This window comes from Anolis sagrei, chromosome 5, assembly GCF_037176765.1.
Source record: "Anolis sagrei isolate rAnoSag1 chromosome 5, rAnoSag1.mat, whole genome shotgun sequence".
Lineage (NCBI taxonomy): Eukaryota > Metazoa > Chordata > Lepidosauria > Squamata > Dactyloidae > Anolis > Anolis sagrei.
In genome coordinates this window covers 113,159,016-113,179,280 of record NC_090025.1, presented here as the reverse complement: position 1 = coordinate 113,179,280, position 20,265 = coordinate 113,159,016, and the positions used below count along the sequence as shown (strand labels likewise).

At 40.0% G+C, this 20,265-nt stretch overlaps 1 protein-coding gene across 1 annotated transcript in view; it reads left to right on the top strand.

Annotated features, from left to right (window-relative positions):
* The first annotated feature begins 1,447 nt into the window (after positions 1 to 1,447).
* CCKAR (cholecystokinin A receptor) overlaps positions 1,448 to 20,265 on the top strand; it is a 44,488-nt gene continuing 25,670 nt past the window's right edge. The window contains exons 1-2 of the mRNA XM_060776144.2: positions 1,448 to 1,572; positions 4,713 to 4,964. Coding sequence (XP_060632127.2) covers positions 1,455 to 1,572; positions 4,713 to 4,964 — 370 coding nt within the window. The 5' untranslated portion in view covers positions 1,448 to 1,454. The remainder of the gene's footprint in view (positions 1,573 to 4,712; positions 4,965 to 20,265) is intronic.

Below are 20,265 nucleotides of genomic sequence, written 5' to 3'. Positions count from 1 at the left end.
AAACAAACATCTGGAATCCCTTTATTTATCTTTCAAATGCTGAGAAAACCTTAATTGCCTCTACTTGGCACTATCTCACCATAGCTGAAGACGCTGCATTATGGACAACTATCCAGCGTCTTCCACCTCCCTGACACCCACAGAGACACATATGCTTGGCTGGAAATGTGAAACACTGCAGAAGTAGAACTAGAAGCAGCACAATTCATGAAGCTAGAAGATATATAGCAGCATTATTGCTACTTTCTGAAAAATAATTATTTTCGCCAAAGTACTAATCTCAGGTGTTTCTGTGCCATCACTGTGTTTACTGGTGATTAGACTTTAAAATACTGGTGTAAGAGAATGCTATAACAGAATGTCCAGTCCTAGAGAGGGCTTAGACTGAATATAAGTTAGACATTACCCTTTGGCTCATCCCATGGGGGAAAGCATTGATCACCCAGCTTCCCCCCATTGATCCAATACCTCACAGGAAGCCTCCTGTGTTGCTGTTTGTTTTTAATTTTATGCAGAGCCATACCAGAAGTAGCTCTATGTTGTGGGATGGGAACCATCAAGTTTCATTACAAAAGTAAAGAAAAAAAGTGCATGCCACCAAAAAGTACCCCGCCTGATGAGGTCAGTAGTGTGGATGTTGGGACCTCTAAGCACTACAAGCAGGGAGAATTCTAGTCTGACATTTGACTACAAAGGATATTGTGTTTATATTTTGTTTGAATTCTTCATGAGTCTGTTGGAGATTGTCCTAGAATCCATCGGACGAACTTCTGTTTAGAACTAATTTAAATAAATAAAGAGTTAATATCTAAGAGAAACAGAAAACAAGTTATATGTACTTTGAAAGGAATAATGCTTAATATCCTTTCAAACATTGTTGCCTCAGTATGTTAGTCTGTGTAGCCTGGAGTCAATCCCACTGAACTCACTAGATTTACTTCTGAGTAAATATGTCTAAGAGCAAGCTGCAGGAAGCTTATTTGTGGCACTTTGAATTGCAATTGATTTACTAACTCAGGCTTATAAATCTCTGCGTATGGAGGAAGTCTTGACCATATGGGAGCAGTGAGCAGCTGTACTAGGGGTTAATTTTGTAATCATTCTTTAGTATGGTTATGATCCCAACACCAGCTCAGTCAGTAATTCAGTAGAAAGGAGAGGGAGGAACCTAGGAGAGAGAGGGAACGGAGTGCTTGTGTATATGCATGCATTTCTCTCTGCGGCATCCAAGCTGTCTCATATCTTATTAGAAGCAACCGTTCCCATGCTTCACAGCATACTGTGGACAAAGCATTACCCATGGGTGACTGAAAAAGGACTACTTTGGCTTGGACAGCTCTCTCTCCTGTCAAATCCTCCTGCTACAGAATTTTTCAAAGCCCTGTGTGCATTCATCAAAAGAATGAACAGATAAGCTTCGAACTGCATTTTCTGCATTTTCTGGAAAGTGAAGCATGGATAAACTTAATAGTACCATATTTGGCTTCGACCACAATATTTCCTTACTCCTGTCTGAGCTCGACTATGAAAATAATACATTTTACTGCAGGAATCATCGTCAGCTTTATAAAGGTAGGTACCTTTGAAAAATAAACTAGATAGTTTCACCTGTAACTAATCTATAGTCAATAATTTAAGCAAGATTTTAAGTGACAAACTGGTTTTTTGTGGATGTGTTTTGATGAAAGCGAATGCTAGAAATTAATGTAGTGACTTTCTGATTATAACTGCATTTAAAGAATAATGTACAGGTTGACAAGAAAAAATAGCCGTTGTAAGTCAAGACAGAAAATGTTCAAAAGAGAAAGTTAAAACACTAGAAAATATCAAATAGCTTTTCTCAAAGAAAATCAGGACTGCTGTTATGAACAGTATTATGCATAGAAGACATAAATAGATTAAATATTACATGGTACAAAAGAGAAAAAATAGATTCAACTATAAATCATGTAGAGACCTATGTTGCTCTCCTGGTAGCTGATAAGCTTTGCAAACCTCCTAAGTCAGTGGTTTACAATTCTTCACAATTTGTGAGGTGTTCGATTGCAATAAGAGGTGATAAAGTACAAGCAGAGTATGCCAGATTTCTGAAAGGAAGCATGTGGTGTATTCCTGGTAGATAAATCAACGAATCTAAAAACAATTAAAAACTATACTTGACAGAGCAACTGATCCAAATACACACCAGATCTGTGTTTCATTGTACCTAGATGCAGCCTTTTCCAAGCTTTTTGCAGAACCTGAACTAATGTTACAATCCAACCACTGTGACAGTTTTTTTACCCTTTTAGGATAGAACTACATGTTTGGTAGCAAATACAAAATTCCCAATATGATGTCAAAAAAGAGATGGGAAGGGGATACTGGCGAGGAAGAAATAACAAGCACAAATGGCTGCTTAACCCTTCCTCCATGTATCACCTTTCTTCCAGGTTTCCCCTCTGTTCCTCAAGCCCAGCTACCCATCTTAAGTTAACTAGCAAGTAGAACTCAGAAAGCCATCTGGAAGAGAAGTAACTGGAGGGCCCTTCCACACAGCCCTATATTCTAGAATATCAAGGCAAAAAAAAAAATCCCACATTATCTGAATGTGGACTCAGATAACCCAATTCAAAGCAGATATTGTGGGATTTTCTGCCTTGATATTCTGGGATATAGGGCTGTGTGGAAGGACCCTGGAGAGGGAGCAGGCTAAGGAAATGTAGCCAGCATGGAAATGGGTTAAGCACCTTTCCTCTTACCTCTCATTTTTCGAGAGCTGGAAAATTGGCTTTTTTGGTCACTGATCATGCTTATGAGGTGATTCTTATAGCTGTCCTACAGAAATTCTGTTTCTAGGCTCTGAATTCTTTCCCATGCAAATTACACTTAACACTTGCACACATGTTGGATTCCAGTAGTTAATTCAGGCTGGAAATTCCATAGCTGCCAAATGCGCTGTTCCAACTGTAGCTGAAACAGGTCAGTTACAAAGACAGGGCTTTGGGGCTTGTAACAATACTTTGGAACAGGAAATTTTAGCAGGTGCACAGTTATGGCACCGGATAGAATAGGACAGAAGCAGATGCCTAGCTATAGGCAAGGGGCAAAATAAAAGGAACCCCCGCTCATGCCACTGCCTCCGCTCCCCTAGTGAATGTTTTCTTCAATCTCCAAATTTCTAGTATTGCAATAATGTGAAACATCAGTTGAATATTCAGCAATACAATGTAGACTTCAAAGAAAAAGAGATGGAACAGTTAACAAAGGCAGTGTGAACAGTTAATACATGTATACCTCAGTGAAGTACATGTGTGCCTGGGCATTATGCCTTTCATAGAAATCTTGTCATCAGAGGCAGGTGTAAATAGAAATACTCAGGTAGATTCCTACAGCACAAAAAAGTAGACTGATAAACAGCAAACATTTTATTCAGAACTAAAAATATGCACATATGAAATTAACCTCTCCAGAGAAGTCTTGCACAAATAAACAAAATGAATTGAATCTTCTGAAAACCAAGACTTATTCCAAAATCAATCCAGGGATTTTTTTCCCCAGTGGCCACTCTTCTTATGATTTGGACTTCCATAGATAGAATTATAGATCTATCCCTTTAAAAATGTGTTTAGGAGTATCTGGTGAGGCAAACATACCTGTTTTCCCTTTTCCCTCTCTTTGTTATTCATACCTGCTCAGTAAGGAATTCTGGAGGCAGCTGTTCACCTTGCCTGGTGTAGGCTGACATATAAAATTATATTGTGATCAGCTAGAGCAGAAGTCCATTCTTTCCCAGCTTAAGGTATAGTGCATTGGTTACTGAAGACATGCTGCTGCCCAAAGTCTGTGTTTCTCCAGACCTCCTTCCCAATATAAATGCTTCTTTTAAAAAGGCTCCAGATAGAGAGAGGACAAGAAGGAGCTTGACAAGCATAAAAAGACTGATAAAAGAAGAATTTGGGGAGTAAAAGAAAATTTCACTGGAGAAGGTGAACATAATTGCTACTGGGAGAGGGAAATACTCTCATTTTACTTTGCCTTGTAAATATGCCCCTGGAAGGATGTGAAAGGGGCTTCTTGAATGATCATAGATGATCAGTGGCACAGTGGGTTAAACCGCTGAGCTGCTGAACTTGCTGACCAAAAGGTTGGCTGTTTAAATCCAGGGAGCAGAGTGAGCTCCCACTGTTAGCCCCGGCTTCTGCCAACCTAGCAGTTTGAAGACTTGCAAATGTGAGTAGATCAATAGGTACCACTTCGGTGGGAAGGTACCAGTGCTCCATGCAGCCACATAACCTTGGAGGTGTCTACAGACAACACCGGCTCTTTGGCTTAGAAATGGAGATGAGCACCACCTCCCAGAGTCAGACATACCTAGACGTAATGTCAAGGGAAAACCTTTACCTTTATACAGTATTATCCTACATATGCAGAAAGAAAGATTAAAGGAATAAGGTGCTTACTGGGTAACATTTCAAACTAGGATAAGGAAAGTTCATCTTACTAAAACAAGCATTTTTAGTAGAATATCCACTACTGCTTTTCATGCACTCACATTATTTACCAATTATTTATTTCTTTATGTAATTTTCTCCCAGTAGGAGACCCAAAATGGCTCACAATTTGAATAAAAAAAAATAAAGCAAAGGATAGTTCATTATACTGCAAAGAAAAACAATTGTAACCTCTTGCAGTGTCTCTTCTGATATTTTCTCATTTTTGTTTACTTTCAGATTTGGGGCAGACAGTTCGGATTATTTTATATTCCCTGATCTTTTTGCTCAGTGTCCTGGGCAACACCCTGGTAATGATTGTGTTGATCCGAAACAAGAGAATGAGGACTGTCACAAACATCTTCCTGCTGTCGCTGGCCATCAGTGATCTCATGCTTTGTTTCTTCTGCATGCCTTTCACCCTCATTCCTAACCTCCTGCAGGATTTCATTTTTGGAAGTACTTTCTGTAAAATTACCAGCTACTTCATGGGTGAGTTTATGGACCAGTAATGCCTCTCTGCCAGGGATGTAGACATTTTCAACTTTCTATATTGATGTGTGTGCTGAGAAATCTTTGGTCACCTTATCAAGAACTGCTTGCCTGGTGTAGAAGTTCCAGGGCCTTTCTTCTCTAAGTTATTACCTTGATAGCCTACTATTTCTCCACGGAGCTCTAAATGGAGTTTGTTGTTTCCCGCATTTTATCTTCCAAACTATTTTGGGAGGTAAATTGGGCTGAAAGAGAATAACAGTGCCAAAGTGACACCCAAACATTTAGGCCAAAATAGACAACACATGGCTTATAATCATAATAGCCTTCCTCATACCTTTTTGCAGTCAACAGGGCACCTCTGAATATGCTCCCATGGCAGAGGCTAAAACCACACATTTTCACATTTATATTCATTGCACTCCCACCAAATTTGGGAGTGAAGCAAAAATACACCTTGCAACACAAGCAGTTTAAAACAATCATTATGAAAGTGCTCACCATTTCCCAGCAGTAATTAACTTCTACACAAGGCACACTTTCCTGCGTGCCGTGTTTTAAAGTGGAAATATTCATTTGTAAGAGCTGGAGTGAGTGCCGATGTCATTTCTGTTTTTTGTGATTGTTTAACCAAGTCAAGGAGTGGAGGCAGCAGTGAACCCCTCTCAATCAAACTGCTGCACACTTCTACAGTATATTGTGCTCTTTAGTTGACACCCAGTTGGCGTGGATGCTGCCCGAAGCTGTGGTGGGTCTCCCTTGTGAAGCACAGATACCCTAAAGTACTTCCCAATGCTTTCTGGCAGCTGAACATGGCAGGGAACATTATTAGTGGTGTGGGCAAGCTGCCCTTCAACTTGCCGACTATTAGAGATTTTTTTCATGGAGGAACTCCTAATAAAACTATCCCTTTCAGCACCTTAGAGAGTTCCTTCAAAGTTCAGACTAAAATGCAAAGTGGATTCACCACTCCCATCAACACAGAACACACCAGTTGCTGCTATCTTTCAAAGGGTTCTCTGAAAACCATAATGAACAATGTAAACATATGCAATGTCCTCCATGTATGTGGTGCTTTTGTGAAAGTTTTGGTTTCCCCCAAGATACAAAGCAATTCCTTTAACCTTTATCCTATTTATTGAAATCTTCCCAAAATCGGATACAAGTGGATTCTGATTTTTTTAAAAGCCCAGAATTACATTGAAGAATCTGAACCAAGCTTTTAATATGTGCCTAAAATCCAGTGAGTCTTGCACTGTGCTCCCAGTATCCTTAGGATACTTAGGCATAACGTCAGACCATCTTTTTCGCCTTCTATAATCTACACATGTGTACTTATGGGTAGCATGGTCAATGAAATTAACGTCACTGTTGCTAGTTGTCAGCACTGAAGTGTAAGAAGTCTTACTTGGGTATTTATATATTGCCACTGCCAACAAAGATCGAATACAGTTTTTGTTTGGAGGTAGGAGGAATTGTTGTTGTGTTTTTGTTGTCAGTATTTTAGAGTATATTTGCACTACATAGGTACAGCACTGTAATGCCATTTAAATGGCAGGGCTGTATCCTAAGGAATCCTGATATTTGATAACGCATGTAGAATAATCTGCTGTAGTTCAGTGGTTCCTGTAGGGCTCTCAAACAGAGAATTATTAAGGTGCCCAAAAACAATTACTCAGACCATTGCAGAATGGAAAACAGATGCTCAAGTAAATTTCTGGGATACTCTGTATAAAAGGGGTGAGCAGGGATATCTGAATACTAGTGAAACTAGAAGATCTAGAAATCAAGAACTTTTTAAAAAAATCAACGGTATCTCTGTTTTTAGAATTAAGATGTCTTGAAAGAATAGAGAACATGAAAGGTAAGTGATTACAGCATATGGAAACAAAATGTATTATTGAAAAATGGCAAAATTAGCCTCAGCATAATATTTCTTATCCATTGTAATGGACACATTTACAGATGTCTAGGTAATTTTGTCAACCTTCACATAAGTAAACCATAAGTTATGTGTTTCAAAAATATGGACCTGATTTGAAATCGCTGTATCTCTGCACCCACAAACTGCCCAAGAATGAAACTCTTACCAATAGAAAGGATGGGATATAGAGTTTCAGATTATTGTGGCTAAATGCTTCTCCCAGCACAGAAATAGCCCTTAGCCTTGGTTATTTGCAAGATAGCAACCCCACATCATAAGGTGTTCTGCAGTTCAGCAAAACAGCTTCTATAATTGTGATGCAATGTGCATTTCAATGATGTTTTAACGAGTAAAACTTGATAACTCATTTAATAATGTGTAATGTCTTGTGTAATTGTAACATGGTGCCACCATGATATTTATTGCTACCATTATTATCCTGAATTTTGTCAGTTTACAAAATGTTATTTTAATGTGGAGGAGCAGTTTAAAGCAAGCATTTCACCCTTTCTCCTTTCAACGTTTTTAAACTGACAAGAGCAAATAGATACAGATGTGCTTCCACATCTGCAGATTCACTTCTGCGGATTAAATTGGTCATGGATTTGATTAATATGTTATCTCTAGGTCATCCACTACAACACTATGGTCAATTTCCAGCGGAAGCTAATTCTAGAGTGATGCTGGAGGACCAAGAGATTTTTAGACAGAACAGTGCTCTAAGCATTTTTGGGTACTCCAGATCAATTCTATTGAAAGTTACCCATAAAGTTGTGATGGAGGCCAAAAAGTCAAAATTGAGCTATCCACCAAAGGGGTGAGATGATGATCCGATCCCTGTTGTGCCTACCACTTTTAAACCAGATCAGCATGCAAATTAGATTTGAAGCCTGCAAGAACAGAGGTTTAATACTTTCAGGCCTGAAAGGATGTCTGTTACAGAGTCTCCACTCAGAATGAATTGGACATAAGCAAGCAATATAGTGCAAGATGTTTTATCGCGTTTGACAGCCATTCAAAGTCCCCACGATCTCCCCTGATTGGCCAGGAAACTGACGGATTTCGATCTTTGTTGGCTCGGAAATCCCATTGACATCAGAGATGGATGGCATCTTCTTCGTAGCAGGAAAAAAAGAGCTGTCATTTGTTAGTTCGAAGTGGGAGCTGTTTGGAGAATCCGTTCAGGAGGAGTGGTCTAGACTGGCAAAATAGTTTGAGGTCTGAGGTGTGAGCCTCAGAGAACAATGGGGCTGTTATGTAAATATGAACAGTTCAATAGAAGGCATACAGATTTCATCAGTGTGCTGTTTGTACCTTGCCGTATCCAATCTCTGGATCCCCTCAGAAGATGGGGTTCTTGTTGGCAGGATTTGGCCCTTCCTGCCAGCGTTGTCTCCTTCAATGGGCTATTGGAAACAGGCTTATTCCCTCCCTGCTGTCCTTCTCAAGGCAGGATAAAACCTTTTTATTCAGGCAGGCTTTTAAAGCTCTGAATCTGTTTTAAGGATTTTGACAGTTTTTTAAATTTCTCTTTTAATTTTTGTATGTTTTTGGGTTTTAAATTACATTGAATTGGTTGTATTGTTAGCTGCTTTCAGTCTCATTTGTGGAGAGAGAAAGCAGGGTATAAATCATTATTATTATTATTATTATTATTATTATTATTGGTAAACTGGAAAAGCTGACATGATATGAGGATTTAAAGATCGAACTGCAAAGACTAGTCAAGGTGGTCCCAGTGGTGATCGGCACACTGGGTGTAGTGCCTAAAACCTGCGCTTAAATACAATCAGCGCTGACAAAATTACCATTTGTCAGCTGCAAAAGGCTACCCTACTCAGATCTGCATGTATTATTCGCCGATACATCACACAGTCCTAAACATCTGGGAAGTGTCTGATGTGTGGTCCAATACAACAGCCAGCATAGTGATCTTGTTTGCTGTGTAGTGATCTTGTTGTGTTTATAATAATAATAATAATAATAATAATAATAATAATAATAATAATAATGCTGAACAGAGGATTCTGTATGGAATATGTTGGTGGATGGATGAACCCTGAACATCAAAGGCATCACCTTCCTTCTGTGACAAGAGGACCATAAACTGGGTTTTGGATTACAGCATGACACTACAAGAGATATGTTCAGAAGACCTACTTCTGCCTTTTCAGTCTGACTGAGCTTCTGAAGGTTGCCCAAATACTCCAGCTAAGCAGGAAGCTAGAAATGACAGAAATACACAGCAATGAGTCGCCCTTGGACTGAGAATTGCGATATATAAGCGTGGTAAATAAATAAATAAATAATAAACTGTGGGTACTTTGGCCTGACCATAAAATGAGTTGTCCCTCATTTCCTCCAGCCTAGTTGCACATTCCTAAGTCTGGGTCAATCCAGAAATAGCCTGTATTAAATTTTGCACCCTCCTCCCTCTTTGGCCAAGTCAAATGGTATAGAACAAAATCTGGACAAGCTACATTGGTAAATGAAGCACGGAATCCCACAGGCACCACTCCCTGGCAGCAAAAAAAAAATGTAATAAAAATACAGTAATAAGAAAGCAGATAACAAATTATTCCCTGCTCTTTCCTGGCACTGCAAACCCACTGCCCAGAATGGCTACCTTACCCTGCCTGCCGGTGAGTTTATCTAATGTGCCATTTTTATTTCATTTGGCCTATTTATCCCTCAGACAATTTTCTATTCTTTATTCTGAGCTTCATGGAGGACAGAAATATAAACATTTCAGGAAAAAAGGTGTTGTACATCACTACATGACCATGGGAGAGAGTGCTAGAGAAATTAAGTACATTAATATTGTGTTCCTTCAGTACACAATATCCGTCTGTGTATTACTGTCATTTCTAGCTTCCTGCTTAGCTGGAGTATTTGGGCAACCTTCAGAAGCTCAGTCAGACTGAAAAGGCAGAAGTAGTTCTTCTGAACATATCTCTTGCAGTGTCGTGCTGTAATCCAAAACCCAGTAAACTCAGACTAAGGGCTTGCTTGTTTCTAGGTGAACATAAAGTATATCAAATTGAGTTGACAGTCAGGCAGTTTAGTTTATTGATTTGACTGTCAGTGAAGTCACCGCAAAATATATAAAGCTCTCAACATAATATTCTATTATCCTTAAAATAATCCTTGGCTATTGGCATCTGGTGAAAATCTCAGTATTTTTCCCCCAGCAAGGTTTTCACTGGTCTTGTAAGCTACATCCAAATAATTTAAGTCATATGCATATATAGATTTACATGGGAGTAAACTCATAGAATAATAGACTTGGAAGAGACCTCGTGGGCCAGGAAAATCACATCCAAAGCTCTATTGGGCTGAATAGGTTTTATTGCTAAATAAACATTCATACTATTGCACTATTAACTATATTGATAAACGATAACAAAATGAACCTCTTATTCAGTTATTTTTCCAGTTATCTGTATCTTGTAATCTTATATCTAATTATGACTGATACTTACACCTGAAGTAATACAAATCTTGATCACTTTTGTTTATTTAGACAATTTAGAGATGACAAGAGGGCATGACAAAGCAAGTTTATAAAATTAATTTATTTTCTTTATCGTATCAGACCAAACCAAGGTTTGTTGTAGTTTATTCGTTTAGTCGCTTCTGACTCTTCATGACCTCATGGACCAGCCCACACCAGAGCTCCCTGTAGGCTGTCACCACCCCCAGTTCCTTCAGAGTCAAGCCAGTCACTTCAAGGATGCCATCCATCCATCTTGCCCTTGGTCGGCCCCTCTTCCTTTTCCCTTCCATTTTCCCCAGCATCATTGTCTTCTCTAAGCTTTCCTGTGTTCTCATGATGTGGCCAAAGTACTTCATCTTTGCCTCTACTATCCTTCCCTCCAGTGAGCAGTCAGGCTTTATTTCCTGAAGTATGGACTGGTTGGATCTTTTCGCAGTCCAAGGCACTCTCAGAATTTTCCTCCAACACCACAGTTCAAAAGCATCTATCTTCCTTCGCTCAGCCTTCCTTATGGTCTAGCTTTCACATCCATAGGTTACTATGCGAAATACCAAGGGTAACCAAGTTGAAAATGTATTTAAAAAGCACAAAGTTTAAAAACTTGGCATTATATTAAATGTCCTTTGGCCAGAAGCTGGCCACTTGGAGTGCATCTGGTGTTGCTATAAGGAATTCCTCCATCGTGCATGTGGCAAGACTGCATTATAATAGGTGGTCTGTAGTTTGCTCTTCTCCACACTCACATATCATGGACTCCACTTTGTGGCTCAATTTCTTAAGGTTGGCTCTGCATCTCATGGTGCCAGAACATAGTCCGTTCAGCACCTTCCAAGTCACCCAGTCTTCTGTGTGCCCAGGGGGAAGTTACTTATTTGGTATCAGCCACAACTTGAGGTTCTGGGTTTGAGCCTGCTACTTTTGGACTCTTGCTTGCTGGGCTGTTCCTGTGAGCATCTCTGTAGATCTTAGAAAACTATTTCTTGATTTAAGGCTGGCTGATATCTGAACCGAGGATGGGCCAAAGATGTCACTAAAATTAATGATGTAAAGAAAATGCAGAAAAGAAGACATTTTCTCCTGCTCTCATAATATTAGATCTTTTAGTCAAATGAATTGGCAGTAGGATTCATGACAGGTCAAATGAAGCCCTTTCTCTAATGAGGCAAAATTATTCTCATTGCAGTGACAGCCAAGAGCTCAGATTGGAACCTGTTGGAGGTGCTGTTAGTGACTATTAGGTATGATAGCTAAATGGGCAGAAAGAGAGGGTATTTCTGACACATCATCCTTGGATGCTCCCCAGATGTTCGTGCTGGAAACCAACTGTTACATTAGATGACTGTTTGATCCTGTCTAGCACAGGTCCCAGCAAGATGGTAAACCTATAGTCCTCCAAATATTGTTGATCTACAACTCTGGTTATTCTTAACCATTGGTTTGCTCATCCGGATTAATGGAAGTTGTTATCCACCAGCATATGAGAGTCATTTGACATAATAAATGCTACCTGCATCCAGTCACAAATGTTGTTGTTGTTGTTGTTGTTCATTCATTACAAATGTATTTATTGCATAAATGGGGCTGTGATAGTGAGGCATCTTGGGAGCTAAAGTTCAGCGAAGTCACTTTTGCAAGTTCAAAGATTATCACCTATTCTCACTCATCCCTAAAACAAGTCTCCAATTCCCTCATAATACCGCAGAGAGCTCTGTGGCTGCAAAAACTGAATTCAGATCTCCGGAGACAAAAAGGTCATAAAACCAACGTAACAGATAAATAGTAAGTGGACATTCTGTTAAGTGCTCAATAGGGGAGAAAACAGAAAATTACCTTTGAGGAACAGAGGCAGCATATTTTTCTTGGATTACTGCCAGGAGCAATAGGTGACTGCAAAGCAAGTTGCTTTTATAGAACAAGAGAGTGCTTAGCTAGAAAATGGGACAAACTGTGTTCTGGCCTAGTAAAATAGATGAGCTTGTGCTCAGCAGATATGTGAGGCCACTCAATTTGTCAAACAGTTTGATATTTTTCACTCACATACAATGCAAACTAACAAAATTCTAGAGACCTAGGACTTCAACCCATGCTAGCTTGAGACCATCTTCTCTCTATTTATCTGCACTCCTGAAATGTTGTCCATCACATGATGCAAGGTGGTTGCCCATGGGACTCCGTGGTGACAGCATAGGGAAATGGAGAGAAGAACCAGTTTCCAGGAGACTGATTATAATCAACTCCCAACTGAAGAAAACTCAGAGAAGGCAGGGAAAGGCACAGAAAGGATATGAGATGGCTGGACATTTCAGAAGATGAGGAAAGATGAGAGGGAATGGGATAAGACACTTCCCTCTGATTTTCGACTGCTCATCAGATGAGGTCCTTAGAAAGACTAGCCTCCTGAAAATCTATTTTTTTCTAACCATAAAGATTTTTTTTCTTGATTTGTGCTTGTTTTTAAGAAGTATTTTCCTTGTGCTAGAGATTTATAATAGATATTCTTCTTTTGTAATATCTTGAAATTATATAGAGGAAAGTGAGGGAGAAAAACTAATTGCTAATAAAATTATACTAGTGTCTCAAGAAGAAGAGTATTTCACAAAAGGACTCAGGAGAGTGAGTTCTTGGTATTGATGAGGCAATAACAATCTCTGGCTGAGATTTCTAAATATTCTTCCCTAAACTGCAAATGAGATCTAGTATGGTGGAGTGGTTTGAGCATTAGACTAACAACCTCATTAGAAGGGGGAAATTGCCTGTTCTACGATACTTAGACCTCACTTCAGGCATACAGCCCACTGGCCTACATCACATGATCTACTTCCGACAGGGCTCCATGCCTCAAGTGAAGCCAAAGTGTCGTAGGGGATAGTGGCAACAACACAGGAGGCTTCCCCCATGGGATGAGGAGAGAAGGATGAAGTGATGGGTTCCCCCCACCCCCTGCTGGATTCACCATGATGTGTGGCAAATCCCAGGTTCAATGTGATGATGTCCTATAACTCTGAAGACCAGGGTTGTAATCCCAATGAGCCGCAGAAACCCATTGGTGACCCCAGTCAGTGAGGCAAGCCATACTTTTAGCCTCAAAGGATGGCAAAGACAAACCCACTCTGAGTAAATATTGCCGAGAAAAAACCTTGATGGGTTCACTTTAGGGTCACCATAAATTGGAAATGACTTGAAGGCACACAATAACAAATAACAGAACTGCAAATGCCAGAGTTTCAAAGCTCAAAATGGATTCACGGTTCAGTGTGAAAGGGGCCCTATGTTGTGATTAGCAGTCACTGACCATCAATGGCCATTAAAGAGATCTGCTAGCTGGGTATCAGTCCCTTTTAAGGAACCATTTGAATTATTTATTTATTTATTTATATCCTGCTTTTCTCCCATAGATAGGACTCAAAGCAGCAAACAAATTAAAACAACAGAAACTACATGACATAAAATAAACTGATAAACAGATAACACAGTTACATAAGCCATAGACAACAAATCAGTCTATACAATATATACCACTAAAATTCCCTGGGCTTCAGGCCAGTGAGGTCATCCATCTATCTATATGTATAAAAATGCTCTGTGCATAATGAGTACCTTAAAAACAAAAGAACCAATGAATGAAATCACACCAAATTTGGCAACAAAACTTCTCATAAAACAAGGAGTGACCAACACTCAAAAATTATGATTTTGTCATTTGGGAGTTGTAGTTGCTGGGATTTATAGTTCACCTACAATCAAAGAGCATTCTGAACTCCATCAACAATGGAATTGAACCAAACTTGGCACACAGAACTCCTATGACCAACAGACAATACTGGAAGGGTTTGGTGGGCATTGACCTTGAGTTTGGGAGTTGTAGTTCATCTACATCCAGAGAGCACTGTGGACTCAAATAATGATGGATCTGGACCAAACTTGGCAAACGTACTCAATACGCCCAAATATGAACACAGATGGAGTTTGGGGGAAATAGGCCTTGACATTTGGGAGTTGTAGTCACTGGGATTCACAGTTCACCTACAATCAAAGAGCATTCTGAAACCCACGAAGGACAGAATCGGGGCAAACTTCCCACACTGAACCCCCATGACCAACAGAAAATACTTAAGGCCATCCAATCCAACTCCCTTCATCAGGGCAAGAAAACATAATCAAAGTCCTCCTGACAAAGAGCCATCCAGTCATAGATATAGATAGGTAGATAGATAGATAGATAGATAGATAGTAGGGCTGGGCGGTTTCGTTTCGTTAATTCGTAATTCGTTAATAATTCGTTAATTTTTTCAATTACAAAACGATAACGAACCATTCTGGAGCAACTATTTAAAAAAACGAATTTTCAAAAATGTTTTGCATATGCTTCGTATTTCGATATTGTATTCGTTTCGTTATTGTTTCCGCATGTCTGGGCCAGTTTTATGGTTTAATTAGTGAAAAAAAATTATAATATCACACCAACAGTCAACAACAGAGGGAGAGGGAAGCTTCAGAAGGTTTTGGAGGTTTTTCAGTGTATTTCGCGGTCGCGTCCGCCATTAACGAATCGATTCGTTATTGTTTCGGAAATCAATTCGTTAATTTTTTACCATTTATGAAATTTCGTAAATATCGAACTTTTTAAAAGGAAAATTTTGTAATTATTTTAAATATCGAAACAAAAAAACCCCCCAAATACAAATCGATTTTAGAAACAATTTTTTCCGTTGTTACCCAGGCCTAATAGATAGATAGATAGATATGATTCACACACAGAGAGATACAGTATCAAAGATTTGAAAGGGACCCCTAAAGAAGGACAATGATACGTTGCATGTTCCAGAGTAGGCCAACCAGACAATCTCCACAAAAACACTGACAAAGAAACAGCAAGAAATACTGTTTACCCACAAACATAAAGGAATTACATATATTAGAAGCCAACACTTTCTCATTATTTTATTTTCCAGATAAACAGACTGGGCCACTGCAACGTGTGGCAGGGGACAGCTAGTAAAAATTATATTAAAAATCCTAAAGCTCTCTATGTTTAGGCCATGTATCCGTTGTCAGGTCCAAGATGGCCTTCGTTGGTATGCCTTACCCATCACAGCCTATTATGGTTTATCGGGGAAGGTCTGCTTCCATAGAAAGAATTTAACCTGTGCACAAAAGGTCAGTAGAGAGGAGATTGATTGCACCTCTTTGGGAAGGAATTTCCTGAGCCATGGGATCACCACCAATAAGCCCTTTCTCTCATTCCCACCAACCATGCTTGTGATGGCGGTCGGACCGAGAGAAGGGCCTTTCCCAATGATCTCAGGTCTCGTGTGTTCTGGTAGGAGAAAATGCGGCCCCTCAAGAAGGATGGGCCCAAGCCATCTAGGACCCAAAATGTTTGTAACTATTTAACCATTTGTAATGATTTAAACAACCACTACCTGAATTAAATGTTAATATAACAGCAAGAAGAAATACAGTATAGTTTCCGATATCCATAGGAGATACCTTTCTGGACTTCATGTGGATATGTGAAACTGCATAAAAAGGTGAATTGTATTGAGATGAAGGACTTCCAGGCCCAAAACACCACTAAAGACCTAGCAAATGCCCGGGGGGGGGGGGGGCATTTTGTTGGATTGATATGAAAGTACAGATACTTATCTCTTGGATACAGGAGTCATGCTGCGCTATACTTGATGAAATCCCTGCTTCACGTTGACTGTGTCCATCCACTTAATTTCATGGGGCTGCTTACGTAGCTTAAGTTTTTTAAAAGCCTCTTGCAGTTCTAATCCACAACATTCAAGAACTCAACACAAAAGATTGCTTATGTATTCACACAGAAAGCTGTAAGGAAGAACAGGTTACTTTGTTAGTTAGAGAGGACAGAATTTGATTAAGATTTGAATACAGTGCATATTTTCTTGAACTCTGTGGGTTTAACCTCTGTAAGCAAGCATTATACCCAACTGTTAGTCTTCATTAAAAAAAATAATCTTATCTGCTCATAACAAACTTGAACGTCATGTCTGCAAATGTAAATTTCTTTTAAGGATTAAACTAGATATAAAGCTAAACTCAACAGTTGGCACTGCTATTGATTTTTTAATCAATTTCCATGAGGACTGTGGTGCAAGGAGGAATAAGCTATTCTTCCATGGGTGAAATCCTACTGAAAATCAGTTTCCTGCTTCCATATTAAAATGTGTCTTTCATAAATCAGAAGGGAATGATTTTTCCCAAGGATACAATAGCATTTCCTCCATGTATCATGCTAACCAAGCATCCCTTGTCTGAAATTCCAAAAATACATGCACTTTTTTACTTTCTTATGGTTCATTGTACACAAATTTTGGTTCATGGAGATAATTAATAAAAATATTATATAAACAGAATATTAAACATAACTTTATTTCATGTTCAGACTTGGATTCCTCCCCATGATATCTCATTTATGTGTGTATACGCAAATAAAAATATTCCAAAATCCAGAAAAAATGTAAAACCCAACCATTTGTAGTCCTATGCATTCCATATTGAGGATACTTAACCTGTATTGATAATAATCAGCATGTACAATACACTGCAACTCTAGTAAGTCACTTTGTGTATTGATCAAGAGATACAAGTGGGAGGAGGAGGAGCTGTATGCTTTTAGGAAGTGGTTATCATATCAAATCAACTTTGAACCTAGCAAACAAAATGTACACCAATTTATTCCATTGCTGTATCACAGGAGAAAGACTTAATCTTTAGCAAGATATGCTGACATGATTGAGTCTTGAAATGTATAAGCACTGAAGTTCTGTACTTAGAAATTGACTTAGAAATATATTCCACTCAACATATGTATGAGTAAACAAAAATACAATTGTGCTGTCAGATGGTTAGGATGGCCTCTTTTCTGTATTCTCACATATCACAAATTTCAGCAAACGGTATTATGGCAGAAGAAGTGCATTTTGTTGCAGAAATTGACCTACTCACATACATTCAGTCAGGATGTACTTTAAAGTAAAGTAAAGGTAAAGGTTTCCCCTGACATTAAATCTAGTCATGTCCGACTCTGGGGAGTGGTGCTCATCTCTATTTTTAAGTCGAAGAGCCGGCATTGTCCGTAGAGACCCACCAAGGTCATGTAGCCAGCATGACTGCATGGAACGCAGAAGCGATACCTATTGATCTACTCACAGTTGCATGTTTTCGAAATGCTAGGTTGGCAGAAGCTGGGCCTAACAGGATACTCATCCCGCTCCCCGGATTAGAACCACCAATCTTTCAGCCAGCAAGTTCAGCAGCTCACATTTTAACCTGCTGCACCACCAGGGGCCACATACTATAAACTAGATGCCATTTAATATGAAGTGGTCTCCTATTGTAGTGCTAAGACATACTGAATTTTATACAATACTAGCTTGGGGACCCGGCGTTGCCCGGGTTATTAGAGAAAGTGGGTAATGGTGGTTCTGTATGCCAAGTTTGGTCTTTATTGGTCTTTGGATAACGGCTGCATTATTTTCAGGAAGTGAGTGAAGGTACTTGAAGTCCCATCATCCATGGCCCATCCTCCTACAAACAGCAGCAGGATATAGAGTGGGTCATGGGGGCTCTGTGTGCCAAGTTTGGTCTTTATCGGTCATTAGATGAGGGTGGCAGTGGTGTCAGTAAGTGAGTGAAGGTACTGCAAGTCCCATCATCCAAAGTCCATCCCCTTTCAAACTGCAGCAGGATGTGGAGTGGATCATGGGGGCTCTGTGTGCCAAGTTTGGTCTTGATCGGTCATTAGAAGAGAGTTGCAGCAATGTTTTGAAGGGAGTGGAGGTACTTGAAGTCCCATCATCCATGGTCTGTCCTCCTCCAAACTGTAGCAGGATGTAGAGTGGGTCATTAGAGCTCCATGTGCCAAGTTTAGTCTTGATTAGTCATTGGCGAGGGTCTCAGTGGTCTCAGGAAGTGAGCAAAGGTACTGCAAGTCCCATCATCCATCTCCAAATTTTTCCAAACAACACCAGGATGTAAAGTGGGTCATGAGAGGTCTATGTGCCAAGTTTGGTCTTGATCCGTCATTGGATGAGGTTTGCAGAGGTCTCAGAATGTGAGTGAAGGTACTGGAAGTTCCATCATCCATGGTCCACCCTTCTCCAAAACTGCAGCAGGAGTAGAGTGGGTCATGGGGGCTCTGTGTGCCAATGTTGGTCTTGAGTGGTCATTAGATGAGTTTTGCAGCAGTCTTGGGTAGTGGAGGTACTTGAAGTTCCATCATCCATGGTCTGTCGTCCTCCAAACTGCTCCAGGATGTAGAGTGGGTCATTGAAGCTCCATGTGCCAAGTTTAGTCTTGATGAGTCATTGGCGAGGTCTCAGTGGTCTCGGGAAGTGACTGCAAGTCCCATCATCCATTGTCAAATTCTTCCAAACCGCACCAGGATGTAGAGTGAGTTATGCAGGGTCTCTGTGTAAATTGTGATCCTGATCCATCATCGTTGGCAGTTGTAATGGTGTTAGGAAGGGAGTGCAGGTATTGCAAGTCCCATCGTCCATGGTGCATCCTCCTTCAAACTGCACCTGGATGTAGAGTGTGTCATGGAGACTCAATGTGCCAAGTTTGGTATTTATTGGTAATTGGATGAGGGTTCAGTGGTCTGAAGAATTGAGCAATGGTACTGCAAGTCCCATAATCCATGGTCCATCCCTGGTCAAACCACACCAGGACGTAAAGTGGGTCATGAGAGGTCTCTGTGCGAAGTGTGGTCCTGATCAGTCATTGGATAAGGTTAACAGCGGTCTCAGAATGTGAGTGGTGGTACTGCAAGTCCCATCATCCATGGTTCATAGTCCTCCAAACTGCAGTAGGATGTAGAGTGGGTGATGTAGTGTGTGCCTATTTCGGTCTGTATTGGGAGTGTTCTGACCCAGCCCCCTTTGGCCTTTCCTTTCCTCTCTGTGTCATCTCGGAATGTTGGATTTGAGGCTGGCCAATCAGAGACCATATGCAAATTTCCTTCTGTCATGCCCCGTTTCTGCCATGAACCCTCTTCTCCACCAGGGGCTCCTATTGAAGCTGCCCAATCAGAGACCATATGCAAATAGCACCGCAGCGGCAGCCAATCAGAACGCTGCCACATACACCTTCCGCCCTCTGTCCGCCCTCTGTCCGCCCTCTGTCCTATACAAACAAACACTCTTCTTTATTATATATATAGATAGCTATTTCCATTTTTAATAAGAGAGAGTAAATATCGAAATGTGGTGTCTCTTTACTTCTTAAAAGGTACATATATTGAGAAATCTGACTCCAAATTATCTGTGGCTCCATTGGAAAACATAACCAGCTACATGGTCATTTCCAATTGCCCTAAAAAGTAACTTTTCTATAAAATTCTTTGGAAATTCCCCAGAATGTGAACTCCCCTCACCCTTGCCTGACCCTCACCCAGGAAAATCATTATAATCCTCACACAATGAAGAATGGGAGAAGAACATACAATAAATTTGAGTCAGAGTCTTTAGGATTTCCTTTATCTAGAATATGGTACAATATGAGATGGGGTAGCCTAGGAATGTTCCCTTTTTCTAGACCTCTGCATCAGCTCCCTATCACAGTCTATTGACTAACCAACACCTGAGAGCACCTTATTGTGCATTAAGATCCACCCTGTTTTATTAATTGGAGTCAATCCACTAAAGTAATCATGGACTCATTTCCCAATGCCACATTGCATTCCTTTCTAATTATGCTGCTCTTGGAGGAGGATCAATAAATGGACTAATGCTTCAAATGGTCCAATGACAATTATTGAATTTCCCACCATACAAAGAGCCAAAAGCATCCAATGGAGTCCTGAACCACTCAGGACGTAGAGCTTAGACAGACAATTTTTCAGCAAATCAGGAGCT